Raw genomic sequence first — 17,150 nt, 5'->3', positions numbered from 1 at the left:
CGATCACTGTTGCTATATTTTCTTGCAACTGTTGGGAAAATTTAATGCTTGTGCAACGATAAATTGCCGTTAAAGCCTTGTTTAACTAAAAAAGTAGAGTTAACCTCACAAACTGATTTTGCGTTGCAATTACCAAAAACGGATCGACGATAGCGCAAAATGGTTACGCGTACCTCGTTTTTCGCAATCCCAACAATATTAAAACAGTTTTCTTAACGATACCTGTTTTACCGAATTTTTCTAGTTACTGTAACAAATGAAATTTTTCTCTCAGTGTGCGTAAAAAACGGCGTGATTAATTTTTGAAGCAGAGTAAATTGACTAAAAATGAGCGAGTTAGACCAAATTGACGACAAAGCTTGAAATTAGTTCTCGTTACTTAGCACGCTACGCGTCTACTTTATCTGCAAAGTGAGAAATTCTTATAAAACGGGTATAGAATCAGTGCACGGTAGTTTAATGTTCGTTTAGTATCGTATCGCATACATTTTATAATAACGCGAGTCTTGCTTTAGTAATTGCCATTTGTCGTGCCATATCTTCTTCGGGTATTTCAATATCGGCGGGTCTAAGAAAATGCCCAAGTTACTACGTAATAACGCCCTTAATAAATTATGACAAGCCATGAAAATTTTTCTACATCTCTGTACCTTGTCGTTGTTATTATTACTATTGTTGTTGCTACTATTATCACGACCACCACCACTACTACTGCTGTTACTATTACTACTAATACTACCAATACCACTAAAACTACCACTACTCCTACTTTTACTTTTATATTTCTACAAATTTTTGTACATTTCACTGTAAATTTCTAGATCTTCGCTATATAATCATACGCATTGTATATTGTTCGGTAAATTACGATCCGATAAATCATTTAATTGGATCTGTTATCGTTATAGTATAAATTTTCAAACACAGCAATTAGGTATACCCTGATAAGTATACGATTAATTATGGAACTAATGTATAGACACTTGTATATATCTACCACGCGTACACTCACAGTGACGAACGTATAAGAGTGATAGAATGAATTATTTTATCGATCATATCGTATCGCTGTAACAATGTCGCATCTCAAAATTTTCTTCAACAACATCGCGTCTGAAATTAAAAGTCTCGGGTTGCATGATTTTTCTGTGTAATATTGTATGACATACAATAGTATATAGAAAATTAATTTATTAACCATTATGTCCGAGTGAACGACGCAAATATTAGAACTCGGAATTCATTAGAATCTGTTTCAATTATGCAAGATTTTTCGTACCAGTGGCGTGGATTCGAAACAATCTTGGGAATAAAATCTCATCTGGTGATACGATACTAACGTTGAAGAAAATTCTGAGGCAAGAAGTTGTTCTGCTCAGCGCGAAGAAGGATTTCGTGAAAAAATTATGAAAATTTGACTAGCGAAGAAAAACTGAACCCAGAAAATTGAATCACTAATGTTTTCTCTTCGTCGTACATCGTATCGAACAGAGTCACTGAGTGGTAACACAGGATTAATCGAAGGTTGGCAAAACCTTCTTTCAAATAGACGTACTATTATGCTCGGTAAGTGAATAAACAACAGATACCGTAATTAGATTGTAGAATGGATGACTTACGATCGTACTGTGCATCCATTTATAACAATACATAGCGTGTATACCGCTGCTCCGTTGTTGTAAGAATTGGCAGGAAGAAGCGCAGATAGTGTTTGATATGACGATGATTAGCGCGATGAAAACACTAACGAACAACAATTTTGATAATAATAATAATAATAATAATGACGATAGTGAAAACAATAATAACAACAACAACAATAAGAATAGTAATGATAATAATGGTAATAATTGTTATGAAATAATCGATACTAATACAATAATGACAGCCGGAAGAATGAAAATAGCGTTAATAATAACAAAACGAGAATAAAATTTGAAGTTGTAACGATTATGATGATTGATGATAGGAGCAAAATAATAATAATTACATAGTACATATTTTACACCATTTGCCATATTTTACACCTGTCACACAGTCTGTACATCTTTACATCGGTATAATTATACATATACATATGTTACGTATAAAAATTGTAAGTAAATATATATGTGTATATACTAGAGTGTTTAAAAAAAAACCGACTATTCTTTTTTTTTCGAAGAACATTGAAAAATCTTCCGAGTGTCCCTCAAAAATGACCTCGGTAAAATATGAGCTCTTAATATTGATATTTAGAGGTGGCGATTCTCAATTTTCTATTTCCCATTTAAATAACATGGGAAAAACTTTTTTTAAAATTTAGAATTTTATTGCTCGAAAACGAATCAGTGTGAAGATATAAACAGAACATATTCTTGTAGGAAATTTTACGCTCTACAAAAAAGGTCTGAATAAAGATTTGCGTAAGGTAAGTCGCTTCAGAGTTATCAGGCCTCAAACATCGAACCGCTTGAAATAATGATGTTATTAATTTATAAATGCTACAAAACTGACTCATATCACTTAAATACACAACATTATTGATTTTAAAATTAAAATTATAGACTTCCAATGAAATATTAATTAATAAATTTCATTAATCAACGATATGAGTCAGTTTTGTAGCAGAATATGTTTTGTTTATATATTCACACTGATTCGTTTTCGAGCAATAAAATTCTAAATTTAAAAAAAAAAAATTCCCATGTTATTTGAGTGGGAAATAGAAAATAGAGAATCGCCACGTCTAAATATCAATATCAAGAGCTCATATTTTACCGAGGTCATTTTTGAGGGACACTCGGAAGATTTTTCAATGTTCTTCGAAAAAAAAAACATTCGGTTTTTTTGAAACACTCTAGTATATATACATATAATGTGATTACCGATTGTTATAATTGTTCCGGTGATAAGCGTAACAACGGTAATACCGATGCGGTTACTAATTATAATCATTGTAATAATATAAATAATAGGATTAACAAGGACTATATATATATATACTACATATATACATATATATATATATATATTCTACCGAAGAACAAGTGCAATTTAAACTGTGATGCAGGGACGCGAAATCGCGTGCATTGCAGGACCCTTTGATGTGTGTACATAAATATTCAAGATTCATAGTGAATATTTCCTTAATATGTGTGCACGTGCTGTGTACGCACATGCGGCTACACGCAAGCATATTACATATTATATAAATATACGTATATACGTATACATGTACATTATTGTACATTAGGATGATCCTTAAAAAGGTCACTATAGAATTTCTACTTTCTAATTCCTACTTTCACTATAGAGTACCGAGTTTCGTCGAAATCAAATGTGCCCGTGAGAGGGGCGAATGGGGAAATCCACCCTCTTTGGGACACGGCGTAATGTTGGGATGGAAATCTCAAAAAATAAGGAGTTTTTTTTTTTTTTATTATTATTATCTTGGACGATTTGGTAGGCGAGCCGGTAAAATTCCAAAATGACCTCTTTAAGGACCACCCTAATATATATATATACTGTATACAGATAAACAAACATACGAGTGTATACTAATTGAAAAGAGTGAGAGAGAGAGAGAGAGAGAGAGAGAGAGAGAGAGAGAGAGAAAGTACGAAGGCAAAGGTACATTGTTTATGTTGTCGGGCATAAAAGTGATAACGTCAAACACACATATACATATATATATATATATAAAATATATACATATATCTATAAATATACACAAGCTGTACAAGATGCTTTCCTCAATGTCTTTTTTAATCGATATTTCATAAAATATTGTAATTATTATACACTCTGAGTTGTAGTTCGTAGTATGAAATGAAATATCGCTCGCAGCATCCTTATTTTTAATTTGAATCACAAACAAACCGATATTCAGATTAAATATCCCGGTTCAATGTTGAAAGAAAGAAAATTACTCTATAAGAAAGCCAATATGTTTACTGATTTGTTGTCGTGTTCGACCAATTCAACGCTATTTTTCATCCCTGTAATAAATTAAAACGATCACAGTCTGTAGGTTGTTAAATTTTATTTTTCTTATCGTCGTACTTCGACTGTGGCGGTATCGTCTCACTTGTTCTCTCTCGACGCGGATACCGTTTTTGAATGAAACGAGTTTCTTACCGAATATTTCACCCTTTTCACGCCGTTGTAAAGAAAATTTGCTACAGTAATATATTCGTAGTCAAAGATACGGAAAAAATTGATATAAGAAAATTCGATGACGTGAAAAACGATACCATGTATAATAAATGACCTCGGTTTTCAATATTAAGATTTTGACACAATTGAGACAGTGATAGATAATTCATAACGTTTCTTCACCGTAACCTTCCTACGCAAACCTAGCGTATTGTAACTATTTCACCATGATGCAACTGTACATCGTATGTTAACAAGCAGAACAAACGTATTTATTGACAGAGTATACTCCATGCAGTAATAATCCGGTGTCTCTTCAGACCGTGATCCAAAGTTTACTTGAAGATACATCGCTCAAAGTGTCCGAATTTGCACATCCGCACTGCGGGTGTCGATCAACGATCGGTCTTTCCGACGATCGATCCTCACATTTTTGCAGCGATTACCTACTCATATTTATCGCGTAACTCTGACGGATTACTTTAGTGCAGCAAATCTAGTGCAAACTTAAACTCCCTCAGAACTCGTTCAATTTAATGATCTATTGGAGGAAATAAAAATTGATGTGTTGATTTAAGGTAATAAATACGTAAAACCATTAAACAAATATGGCGGTATATACTCATTCGCTCAACCTGTCCTACTTTTTAACGATTCACTATCGCTATCTTCTCACCGCTTATGACTTATTCAGAAGTGAATTGCAAATCAAAGTTGTGTTCGAACGGTCTTTTGTGTTTCCGTTGATTCGTCTTACTTTTACAAAGTCACGTGTATGAATTTTATCGACTTGTCAAATGGCGTGGTCTGCGCACGCAAAGGGTTTAGGTATATAAGGAATTCGTTGCTTTTGCAAATTCGCAGTTCACCAAGTCCAGCTTTCGTCTATACGTTTCATAAACGTCCACCCATTTCTCAATCTGTGTCTGAAACTGGATTGTGTCATTACTCTTTTTTTCCAACCGTGTCACAGTAAGCCTTTTGTCGCGATCCCATCATGTTAACGGTTCTGCTGTTTCAAATTGCACTCGTTTATAGCGCGTCAATCGCAATTGAAATTGTAACTCCGGATCGGTTGAACGAGATTGCGGACACCTTGATTGAAACTTACATGAACGATCGTTGCGTGGTTATAATTTCGGCGAGTGGATACGTGGCATCCGGTTCTGTTCCGGCAGTCTACGTGAGCGCTTATAGCCAAAAAAGTGCAGAGAGTTTGACAAACGCGAGCTTGACTTCCGAAGAGCGTTACAAGAAAGACGTTTTAGCGCCGGTCCTCGAATTAGGGTGCACCGGGTACGTAATTTCATTGCTGTGAATAGTTACGTTGGTCATCATTCACGAGTAACGATTCGCTTCATCGTGATGCGTCCATTTTTGATTTACCTTTAATTGCGAGATGGAACGTGTAAAGAATCAATGGCGATGTTGTGCTGTCAACACAATTGTGAACGATTTCATTCCAAAGCAAAGTTTTGAAGCAATCAGCTCCTCGGCAATTGACTTAACGATTGTTCCGTTCAAGATTTCAATGTGACACGATTGTTGTACACTATCTAAACAGGATGACTATAAATATTATGGCACGTAATTCATAATCGGTCAAATGTAATGGTATTGAAACCACAAGCCAAGGCTTAGACGACAGCTTATTAACGTACAAAACTTGGCTCTCTTGTGTGGAATACAGTTCTAAATGAAATTGAACTCAACCTCTGGAACCACAATATAATTTTTATCAGCAAGCCCATTAGTCATTGCTCATTATAAAAACAAATCATTCCCAATCCCGACGATGAAATTCAGCGCCATTGGATTCATTACGTGTCAAAATTGGAGTCCAATTGATGAGTCAATGGTAACTAACGTAACTTTTCCCAGCGAGGATCGATTTCGAGAAAAAAAAAAAAAAACGTACAAACTGTCTAGCTTCTCTAGAAAAGATTGAAGATACCAGTGGTAAAGAAGGTTATCGTTTAAATTTGCATAGATACCTCGTGCAGGCCGAAAATCCTGAGACACAGTTTCGGCTTATAGAGAAAACGTTTGTTCACGTGATATCAAGAACCCAGCGCAGATTTATTTTTCTACCAACAATCGTCCAGATCAGCGAAAGCTCTACGTGGTTGCAGTCGGAGGTCCTCGATACCGGTAATTTCGATTTCCAATCAATTTTACACGGAGAATCTGTGCAGCATGTTACCGACGTAATTTTTGCCGTTCCGAATAATCGGACCGGTGACGTGGATCTGTTCACGCATCGTTTTTCCGGCCCAGACGATGTGGGAGGACAGGAAATTCTTCTGGACACGTATGAAGTGGAAAACAGAAAATTCAAGCTTGCGGCGAATCTTTTTCCGGACAAGGTCAGAAACCTTGAGAGAAAAATTCTGAAAATTGCAGCGTTCGACTATCCACCATATAATGTGATGATCAATAACGAAGGCGAAAAGTGAGTGAAATGATTTTATACTACTCGAGCGATGACTCCGCAGTTCGAATATAACCGCTTGAATTTGACTATCAATAAGAATCATTTAACTCTGGATTTTCTATCTACTGATTTTTTGACTTGCTATCGCAAAGTGCTCTTTTCTTTGACTTGTTACCGGCTAGAGGAAATGCAACTAACGTGACGTTGAAACCAAATATTCAAAGCCAATAGTTGAGCATACACGAACCATGATTTCACGAATGTTCTAATAATACTCCTTCTAACACTCTACAATATGTAATAAAATCGATTTTCAATCGACTTTTCGTCATCGATTAATGACGGCGAGGTACGACGAAATTGTAATACAAAGACGCTTGATCATTTTCATTTTTCGAATTTAGAAAGTGGAAATCTTTGGACTGGAATCATCACAAGAAATAAGGATTCCCTAAAATCTCTAAACGATTATGAGATGGATAGGACTGTTTATTTGGAAGGGTTTTATATGCCGTCAAGCTTTTCTTATTTATTTCATGCGAATATAGACGATTCCGTATAGCTTCAAACGCTTCTCTCGGCAACTTTACGGAGATCAACTTACAATAGACTTTAGTGAAAACGCCTATGGGAAATTATAAACATTAGTCGTACAGCTCTGTTTCGAGGACATCCGTGACATTTTTCATATTTTTTGACTAACTTCATGAAGTAAAGAAGCTTTACTATCGGCAACGGCCATACCATGTTGAAAGCACCGGTTCTCGTCCGATCACCGAAGTTAAGCAACCTTGGGCGCGGTCAGTACTTGGATGGGTGACCGCTTGGGAACACCGCGTGCCGTTGGCATTTTTTTTTAAAGTCATTTTCACAATTTTGACATCGTCATTTTTTTTAAAGCGTTCTCCCCGATTTGTCCCACATGTACTTATTTTTTTCCACGAATTCATGGACGTTTTAGGCATTAACATTCTTCTATAACGATGATCCTAAAAGTCTTATGCACTTTCTGAATATTATCAATAAACAAAGATCATTCTCCCTCGGCAACGGCCATACCACGTTGAAAGCACCGGTTCTCGTCCGATCACCGTAGTTAAGCAACGTTGGGCGCGGTCAGTACTTGGATGGGTGACCGCTTGGGAACACCGCGTGCCGTTGGCATTTTTTTTTTTCAGTCATTCCTAAAATTTATCAAATCTATGTACCTTCAGAATACAGAATGATTTTTCATACTGTCATTTATTTCTGCAGCTAACATTGATATTTTTTTCAGCGCAATTCCTGATTTTCAAATCTGTATTTGAAAGTCTGAACCGTTTCAGCTTTTTCCAGATTTTCGTTCTAAAAATATGTAACCATAGTCATAGAGATACCTATTTCTCGAATATTCTAATTTTTCTACGATATTCGCTAAAGGGTTATTTGGGACCAGAACTGCGAGGTCAGACAAAATTAGTACCTGAAGTTTTTTGTCGTGATTCAGACAATCTTAACGCATTTGTCATTGTGTATCATCCTTTCTTTTCCATGGGCATTGTTGTTGGAAACTGTTGTAGCTACCGATTTGATGGTGCCGAATGGCGATTTGCCGTGGAATTTGCAAAACTCCACAACTGCTCTTTGAAACCGGTCGTCGACAACGAGGACTTGTGGGGTGTCATCAACGAAAACCTCACCGGAAATGGAGTTCTTGGAAACTTAGTCGAGGACAAAGCCGACGTGGGAATAGGTAATGATCAATTTATCACAGTCATTGATGAACAGTTTCTGCGCTGATATCACCTGCATTTTTTAATCAATATATCTTGTCTGGAGCGTTTTTCAACATTTTAGATTACAAAACCTGTAATTGCTAATAATCAGGTCCCATTAAATATTACATATTCATTAGTATCTCATGATTAACTTTAGCAGAAATAAAGCTTTTTGATGTAGTCGTGGAAGTTGGAAAAAGCAAGGATTGCTATCAATTGCACTTTATTTCCGTTGGTACGATGACTAATAAGAATTAGTGGTGAAGCGTCAGCGACTAATATCGTGATATTTGTTGAAAATTAATTTCATAGATTAAAGACGGAATTTTTACCTACTTTTCCAGAACGATTTTCGTCATATTGCTCGTTAGGAATCAGGTCTACCTGCCGTGCCTGACTACAAAAATTGTGTCACTACAAAAATTCTTTGTCTGCATAACGGCTCGAGCTGTCAAATGACTTTTCAAACGCTTTTTTTTTTGTTGCAACGTAAGACTTTGTAAATTGTATTATTTCGTGATGTCATGTAACGTATGTATTGAGAACAGGAGAATGAAGTTGAGAACGATCCGAGGGTCGTGATCTGCAGTCTTAAATGACCAAAAATGCCCCATATACACATGCCTATATTTTTGTTCTGTTTTCCAGCTGCCTTGTGGTCCTGGCACCACGAGTTTCGTTTCCTGGATTTTACCGCGCCTTCTTATCGTGCGGGAATGGCGTGCTTTGTCCCTGAACCAAAACGGATCCCGCAATGGTTGTCGCCAATCTTTCCATTCGCCCCGTCACTCTGGGCCACCTTCATAACCATGATATTCGTATCCATTGCTTTCACTGGAATAGTAATACGGGGTGAAAGCTTCGTAAGGTTCGAGAGTAAGTGCAAGAACAACTCAACGCGACGTGTATATCATCGAGTTATCGCGGTGATTTTACTCGAATAAGAAATTGGGTCCGGCGTTATATGAAAATATGGTTTTGTGCAGATTCTTCCAAAGTGAACCTGAGCGAGATCGTGCTGACGGTGCTTGGAGTGATGCTGCTGCAGGGCCTTGTCAAGGAACCCGACAGACCTTCGTGGGCCGCCCTGGCAATGACTCTCCTAGTCGTGTCGTTGCTGCTTGCTACTGCTTACGGAAGCAGCCTAGCATCTGCTATGACGATACCTAGGCGAGTAAATGTATACGTGCACTTGGTTGTAAAACATGGTATTATAGCAATCCTGTAGACCAGCGTCGGAATCAGCGTCGAGGTGATACTCCAAGTGTTTGTAACCTGACGTTTTGGAGAGGAACCGAGCATGGAACGATAAGACACATCGATTATTAATTTTCCAAACCACTATATTTCAAATTTAAGTATTCGAAAGACCGAAAATCTCTTTATTCTGTTTGATTATCGAACTTATTTTATCTTAGATTCAAAGCACCGATAGATACAGCGAAGGAATTAGCGGCGAGTGGGATTTCATGGGCAGGAAACCACGAGTCCTGGCTCTACTCAATCATCAATGCCGAGGAGCCGGAAATGCGGACCCTGGTAAAAAACTTTCGTGTGCTAACTCCAGCGGAACTGGCCAGAAATGCTGCCAAAAATGATTGGGCCTTTCCAATCGAACGACTTCCTGGTGGTAAGAACCAATCGGAGAATTCTTTTTTCAAGTTGATCAAAAGCGATACCTTGCAGAGGATGATGGTTCGTAGAACACTGGTTATAATCACAGTAATTACTTATTCGTAGGTCTTTACAGCATCCAAGACTACCTCAGCAGTGATGCTATTGAGAAAATGCACATGATGAGAACCGACATTAATTTCGAATATTGTGTAGCAATGCTGCGAAAAAGTTCACCGTACACGCAGTGGTATACTCGGCGTATACTTGAGATTCAGGCGTCAGGAATCCCTTCTTACTGGGGAACCGACGTCGTTCAACAGCACCTTGATATACGTACTCAGTTGGCTGTTCACAGCGGTAATTAAACTTGCATGACAACGATGCTTACTATTTTCAATGTTATCGACAAGAGTTTAATGCTGCTCCACAGACAACTTGGTGACCCACGATCCAGTGAAAATGACAGTTGGCCAGGTGCAGGGAACGTTTTACATTCTGGCGATTGGACTCGCGATAAGCGGATTGGTTTTCCTGAAAGAGTTGTACGATGCACAAAAATCGACTCGTCAACGCAAAAAGGAGATAGAAGGGTATTAGGTATTAACGACAATACGGAAAAATAGTCACTTTTGTAGCCCTAATTTTTTTTTGTACTATGCACATGTTTGGAAGAATTGATAGAATACTCAACCGTACGAATGTGAATGATATTCACAAGTAAAAGTTTGCGAATCGTATCATTAGACCGATAGCGTTCAATTTTAGCGTCTGAAATGATCTTATTCTTGGAGAGCACCACAAATACACGTTCGAGTTTAATGTGGTTACGAAACCATTAAAAACAGTATCATAAATGGAAAGATATAAAAAGAATGGTCGTATAATGTGTTGCACGAGTATTGCTGTAGACTTTTCATCATTCTGTTCAGTATCACTCGAAAATTCATACGTTTACTAGTGCTACACACTCTACTATTTTCCAACTGGTTCATTTTATTCTAGTACTATATTGTAATCATGTGCACCGCTTGCTGCGCTAATACTTATGTGTGGACAAAACTATATCGTTATAATAATTAGTACAAGCGTGACGACGGTTACACGTACCATAAAATTACATTGCTTTTATGCCGTGGCTACGTGATAAATTTTTGCCGTGCATTTCAAACGTTCACTAACGACTTGATTTGCAGGCTAGTAACAACATACTCAATATCAAAGTTAGATTGTCATGGATCGCAATTTAATTCCGATTTGGCTTGTGAGGCATTCTCCAACAGATCGGGGACTATTTTTGGATTTGTTCGGATATCGCTTATCATTGGCCATAAATATTTTAGTACTACATGTTTGAAAGTAGTTATTGTGAATTTTTTCAGATTTATTCATCACACCTACAAGGAAATGAATTTATATGTTATAATTCGTAATATTACTTAGTTCGGGTAGGTCAGGCAGAAAATTTGTAATCACAAACGAATGTTGTTATTCACTGAACTTTGTAATGTTATAAATAAGAACTTTTTATTAGCATAATGTAAGACCCAACCACTTGCGTGACTCTTTGTGAATACACCTTTCGCAACCATTTAAATAGGAAAAATATACAGATATTAGAAATAAAAATTAGTGGTTTTTTTTTACTGTAGATAGCAATTTTTCACTGAAACTTAATACTCCGATGTGTAACAAAATTTGAAAATTGCGGGAATTTAAGAACATTTCGAAAATACTCTTGCAAAATGATAAATTAAAGGTGGTGAAAAATAAAAACAAATCTGGCTGCATAGCAAAACAAAGCATTGAAATCTAGAAATTCCTCGATTGAAATTAAGAAAAGACTGTGGCAGCTTGATTGATAATTTTTGTTTTAAAATTCTTAGCACAATATTAAGACCTGCGACGTGACATTGTCCGTTGGACCATCGCCGGATCACCAACGTTAACGAATAGTCGATTTCCACGTTTCCTCATCGGAATTTCTTCTCTGTACCAGAAGCCGCGGCGATAACGAAGCCCACTTCTTTTGGGAAAAACTGTTCTTCCAAATCAGGTAGACGAACGCATTTTGGGTACTCACGGCAAGATGACGTCAAATTCATTGTGTCAACATAAAACGATCCTCTGGCTGGGTATTTATAGGCATTTATTCCCGGTACAGAGCACGTGGAGTTAGAACACTCAAGCTTTGGAGGAGTATCGGTTAACCTGTGTCAAAAATTGAAAATGATCACGAGCCGTTTACGCTGAAAGAATTCCAGCACGTATTATTTTCCTTGATACAAACCAGATCCACTTCCTGCCAATAAAATTGCAGCCAGAATCCTCGAACGAGTAGGTCAAGTAGTCGACCGATTTGCCATGTGAACAAGACAAATTTGTCAGTGAACCTGCCGAATCATTTAAGAATATTTCCGCGCTAATTCAAGGTATGTTCACGTTGATACAGCACATAGTGTAACTCACATCTAGGCTGAACATGCCCGCCATTAAAGTAAAAATCGTCGTTTCCCAAAGGCCAGATGATGCCCAGATCCGAGGTGTGAAATACCTGAAGAAAGTCAGCGTCCGTCTTGCAAACTCTGTTCGAGCACGGACTGGTCAAGAAACCTGGTCCTGCTGGGTCCAGGGCAATAATCTGAGGAATTGTCCCAATCTTTTTTCTCTGCAACTCCTTCCCTGCAAATCCAACCACGTGTGCGCCCAGACTGTGCCCAACCATGAGCATATTCTTCAAGGCAATACTATAGTACCTTATAAGTTTAGCGATGAATCTGTAGACCAATTCAAACAGTGTTAGAGAATAGTTCTCGGAGGGTGCAATTGCGCAATGATGAAATCATTCAGGAACGAACTAACATTCTTTGGACAAGATAAACAAAATCGAGATCTGAAAACTAATCGATAAAGAACCATGTTTAACTAAGATTGGTCTTCACTTCCTAACAGGGTTTTCCAGAGTCATCGAATATTTTTATAAACGATATGAAACGTCTTTCGAAAGACTTTGGTTCGGAAAGAACAAATGCTTAGGCATGAGAAATAATTAAATTGGAAATCGAAGGTGATTAAGTTAAGTTCTGAGTTGGTCTGGTAGTGCAGTCTAGGATAAGCAACGAATGAATTCGGTTTCGGTCAATGGTTGCTTCTCGCTGGAAGTTCGGAAACAATTTTCAGTCGAAAACAAAGAAAAATACACTAACCATCAGAGTATTTCCAGAAACATTTGCACTAAAATATTTTCATCCATACTAAAGTAATTAATTACGTACTGCGCGATGTTCGCTCCGACTTCGTAAGCGTTCTCGATGGATTTGGGGTAGCTCAGATACTGGGTAAGCGAAATCCCTCCGGAACATGCTCCTTCTTTCCAATCAACAGCAATCATGTTAACGTCGTACTAGATATAAGACAGTTCAACATATGGTGGTCACTGTAAGTTCAGTTCCTTAATTTCTTGCCTAGTATCGCAATGCTATTAATTGACTTCTTGGAACAACCTTTTCAAGCCAAGTTTGCCTCAGATTTCGGTAGCGCGAGTTGTTCGCTTCGGAAGTGAACCCGTGAACTAGAAAAACTACCGGTAGACCACTTTCCACTGGTAACCTTTTAGATTTCAGATCGACGATCACACCGTTCGTTGGGTTGTTTCTGGAGAATGAAGTTCACCATGGTATAAATCATCGAGGAACTGAGGGTCAATAGTCAGCTTGCGTGGGATTAATGCCTGAACTTTAAATTCTTCATCTAAAATTACTAAAATCATTCAGACATCGAATATTTGATTCTCAGCCCTGTGCCAAAATATAATACAGAACTTTTTCGTGCTTTACGTCTTGCGCGCAATGAAATGTTATTCATATGACTCGCTGCAGGTGCAGCGATATAGATTAAGTGGTGCGTGCTCTGATTTTATCAACCTCCTACACTTGACGACAGTGTATCATTTCAAATATGCTGAAATGATGTTGCATACCTCATTTCCGTAGAATATTTTCCAGGATAAGAAGGTTGGTTCAGAAGTCAGACCAACTGTCTAACTTCCATAATCGTCACACGGTGATTAAGTTATGAAGCAAAGTGAATACGCAGTTTCTGATCTTTAACTACATGCTATTGTAACTCCTGTCTTTGACCTTTGATACCGTACCTGTTATAAATGATATATTTTATGTGGTTACCTCCTATTACGCATGAGGGGACTATTCCTGATATCAGTTTAGTAACATTGCTCTGGCAGAGAATACCTTGAAGAAAAAAAAGTTTCTTGAACAACAATTTTTGGTATAAAGCTCGGTAAAAAATAAGAAATCGTTAAGAAAAAGAGCAAAAATGAAACATTATCCATGCTCTGGAAGTAGTTACCCAGTTATTGTCTCATTGACCGACTTACCGCTTACCATGGAGCCGAAAACAGTCACTGCGAATACGACGGCACTTTTTGAAGCTCTGAATCGGGCCATACTTGAGGAATGTGGTAGTAGATATTATAAAATAGTCATTTCATAGTACCTACCTACTTATATAAAGGCATCCTTAACGAGGTGCCCAGCACAGAAATGGTCATACTTGAGGCATGTGGTAATAGATATCATTAAATAGTCGTTTCATAGTACCTACCTGCTTATATAAAGGCATTCTCGACGAGCCGTGCTTCATAAAAATAACTATGCGAGTGTGTATTTCCAGGTTAACTGTTGAAATTATCGTGTTACGAATTATATCCCCCGTATCTTTGTCTGGATGAGAACACGAGCTGTAAAATCACGACACTAGGGATCGTTACTTCTGATTATGCTTGAGCTCCCTTTCACTCTTCTTAATTTTTTATGTTTCCCTTTTTCTTTAGAATTCATTCTCTCGCATCATTCAAACTGAATCCATGCCTTTTAGCCGCCAAAAATTTCGTGTTTGAATGTTATAATGATCAAATAAAGCAAACTGTGATTTCTCTACCCATACGATTACCAGGAAGTTTTTATTTATTTATTTATGTTTTTGTTGTAACTTAAGACTTTGTAAACTGTTTTATTTCATGATGTCATGTAACGTATGTATTAAGAACAGGAGAATGAAGTTGAGAACGATCCGAGGGTCGTGACTTGCAGTCTTAAATGACCAAAAATGCTCCATATACACATGCCTATATTTTTCTTCTGTTTTCCAGCTGCCTTGTAGTCCTGGCACCACGAGTTTCGTTTCCTGGATTTTACCGTGGCTTTTTATCGTGCGGGAATGGCGTGCTTCGTCCCAGAACCAAAACTGATCCCGCAATGGATATCGCCGATCTTTCCATTCGCCCCGTCACCCTGGGCCACCTTCATAACCATGATATTCGTATCCATTGCCTTCACTGGAATAGTAATACGGGGTGAAAGCTTCGTAAGGTTCGAGAGTAAGTGCAAGAACAACTCAACGCGAAGTGTATATCATCGAGTTATCGCGGTGATTTTACTCGAATAAGAAATTGGGTCCGGCGTTATATGAAAATATGGTTTTGTGCAGATTCTTCCAAAGTGAACCTGAGCGAGATCGTGCTGACGGTGCTTGGAGTGATGCTGCTGCAGGGCCTTGTCAAGGAACCCGACAGACCTTCGTGGGCCGCCCTGGCAATGACTCTCCTAGTCGTGTCGTTGCTGCTTGCTACTGCTTACGGAAGCAGCCTAGCATCTGCTATGACGATACCTAGGCGAGTAAATGTATACGCGCATTTGGTTGTAAACAATGGTATTACAGCAATCCTGCAGACCAGCGTCGGAATCAGCGTCGAGGTGATACTCCAAGTGTTTGTAACCTGACGTTTTGGAGAGGAACCGAGCATGAAACGATAAAACACATCGTTTATTAATTTTCCAAATCGCTATACTCTAAATTTAAATGTTCGAAAGACCGAGAATCTCTTTATACTGTCTGATTATTAAAATTATCATATTTCAGATTCAAAGCGCCGATGGATACAGTGATGGAATTAACGACCAGTGGAATTTCATGGGCAGTAAATCACGAGTTCTGGCTCTACTCAATTATCAATGCTGAGGAGCCGAAAATACTGGAGACTCAGGCATCAAAAATCCATTCTTACTGGCGAACCGACGTCGTTCAACAGCACTTTGATATACGTACTCAGTTGGCTGTTCACAGCGGTAATTAAACTTGCGTGACAACGATGCTCACTATTTTCAATGTATCGACAAGAGTTTAATACTGTTCTACAGACAACTTAGTGACTCACGATCCAGTGAAAATGACAGTTGGCCAGGTGCAGGGAACGTTTTACATTCTGGCGATTGGACTCGCGATAAGCGGATTGGTTTTCCTGAAAGAGTTGTACGATGCACAAAAATCGACTCGTCAACGCAAAAAGGAGATAGAAGGGTATTAGGTATTAACGACAATACGGAAAAATAGTCACGCCTTTCATAGCCTTGACTTCTCTTTCGTACTAATCACATGTTCGAAGAATCGATGGAATATTCAACTCAGGGCTGCAATGTGAATGCCACTTACAAGTAAGTGAATCGTATTATTAGATCGATAGCGTTCAACTTTAACGTCTAAAATTATCTTATTTTTGAAGAGCACCATAAATACACGGTTCGACTTTATTGTGGTTACGAAACCGTCAAAAACAGTATCACCAGCGTAAAAATGAAAAAAATCGTCGTATAATCTGTTCCACAAGTAGTGTTGTAAGCTTCTTATTCTGGAACTATATTGTAATCATATGCACTGCTTGCTGCGCTAATGTGTACGTGCGGATTAAACTCTATCGTTATAATTATTATTATAAGCGTGACGACAGTTACACGTACGATACAATTACATTATTTTATGCCGTGACAAGGTGATAAATTGTTGCCGTGCGTTTTAAACGTTCACCAACGAATTCACCTGCAGGCCTGTAACGATATGCTAGATATCAAATTTAGATTGTCACGGATCGCAATTGAATCCCGATCTGGCTTATAAATCATTTTCCATCAGATCGGGGATTTTTTTCGGACCTGCTCGAACGTCGCTTATAATTGGCCACAAATATTTTAGTATTATTCGAAAGTAGTCACTGTGAATTTTTTTCAGATTTTCTAATTATACCTACAAGAAGATGCACTTTTTTGCGACAATATACAGAATTACTGGGTTCAAGTAAGTCAGGTAGAAAAATTGTAATTACAAACATATTTAGTTAATAAAAAAAACTTCAA

At 37.8% G+C, this 17,150-nt stretch overlaps 4 protein-coding genes and 2 non-coding genes across 7 annotated transcripts; 5 read left to right on the top strand and 1 right to left on the bottom strand.

Moving 5' to 3' along the window:
- The first annotated feature begins 5,011 nt into the window (after positions 1–5,011).
- Positions 5,012–11,571, top strand: LOC124306286 (uncharacterized). Of its 2 annotated transcripts, XM_046766814.1 has the most exons (9): positions 5,012–5,109; positions 5,176–5,433; positions 6,128–6,589; positions 8,131–8,303; positions 8,977–9,204; positions 9,315–9,498; positions 9,747–9,958; positions 10,069–10,302; positions 10,376–11,571. In XM_046766814.1, exons 2-9 carry the CDS (start codon positions 5,249–5,251, stop codon positions 10,540–10,542), a joined length of 1,845 nt encoding a protein of 614 aa, XP_046622770.1. In that variant the 5' UTR covers positions 5,012–5,109; positions 5,176–5,248; the 3' UTR covers positions 10,543–11,571. The 2 variants fall into 2 exon arrangements, with proteins under 2 accessions (XP_046622770.1, XP_046622769.1); XM_046766813.1 differs by having other exon boundaries at positions 5,012–5,433.
- On the top strand, positions 7,302–7,420 carry LOC124306531 (5S ribosomal RNA). Its single transcript, XR_006908643.1, has one exon. It is a non-coding gene; the product is annotated as a 5S ribosomal RNA (ribosomal RNA).
- On the top strand, positions 7,617–7,735 carry LOC124306525 (5S ribosomal RNA). The gene has a single exon (XR_006908638.1). It is a non-coding gene; the product is annotated as a 5S ribosomal RNA (ribosomal RNA).
- Positions 11,572–11,642: 71 nt separating the features above from the next.
- Positions 11,643–14,408, bottom strand: LOC124305608 (phospholipase A1-like). The gene is made up of 7 exons (XM_046765186.1): positions 14,339–14,408; positions 14,096–14,192; positions 13,446–13,596; positions 13,218–13,345; positions 12,412–12,719; positions 12,233–12,335; positions 11,643–12,153 (listed from the first exon to the last, which is right to left on the bottom strand). The coding sequence occupies exons 1-7, from the start codon at positions 14,406–14,408 to the stop codon at positions 11,916–11,918; spliced, it is 1,095 nt and encodes a 364-aa protein (XP_046621142.1). The 3' UTR covers positions 11,643–11,915.
- Positions 14,409–15,121: 713 nt separating this feature from the next.
- Positions 15,122–15,743, top strand: LOC124305607 (uncharacterized). The gene is made up of 2 exons (XM_046765185.1): positions 15,122–15,340; positions 15,451–15,743. The coding sequence occupies exons 1-2, from the start codon at positions 15,181–15,183 to the stop codon at positions 15,741–15,743; spliced, it is 453 nt and encodes a 150-aa protein (XP_046621141.1). The 5' UTR covers positions 15,122–15,180.
- LOC124306290 (uncharacterized) lies at positions 15,682–17,128 on the top strand. Its single transcript, XM_046766819.1, has 2 exons — positions 15,682–16,088; positions 16,161–17,128. Exons 1-2 carry the CDS (start codon positions 15,896–15,898, stop codon positions 16,325–16,327), a joined length of 360 nt encoding a protein of 119 aa, XP_046622775.1. The 5' UTR covers positions 15,682–15,895; the 3' UTR covers positions 16,328–17,128.
- The last annotated feature ends 22 nt before the right edge of the window (positions 17,129–17,150 follow it).

Source organism: Neodiprion virginianus, chromosome 5, assembly GCF_021901495.1.
Source record: "Neodiprion virginianus isolate iyNeoVirg1 chromosome 5, iyNeoVirg1.1, whole genome shotgun sequence".
In the NCBI taxonomy this organism is placed as follows: domain Eukaryota; kingdom Metazoa; phylum Arthropoda; class Insecta; order Hymenoptera; family Diprionidae; genus Neodiprion; species Neodiprion virginianus.
This window is presented reverse-complemented; position numbering and strand designations above follow the sequence as displayed.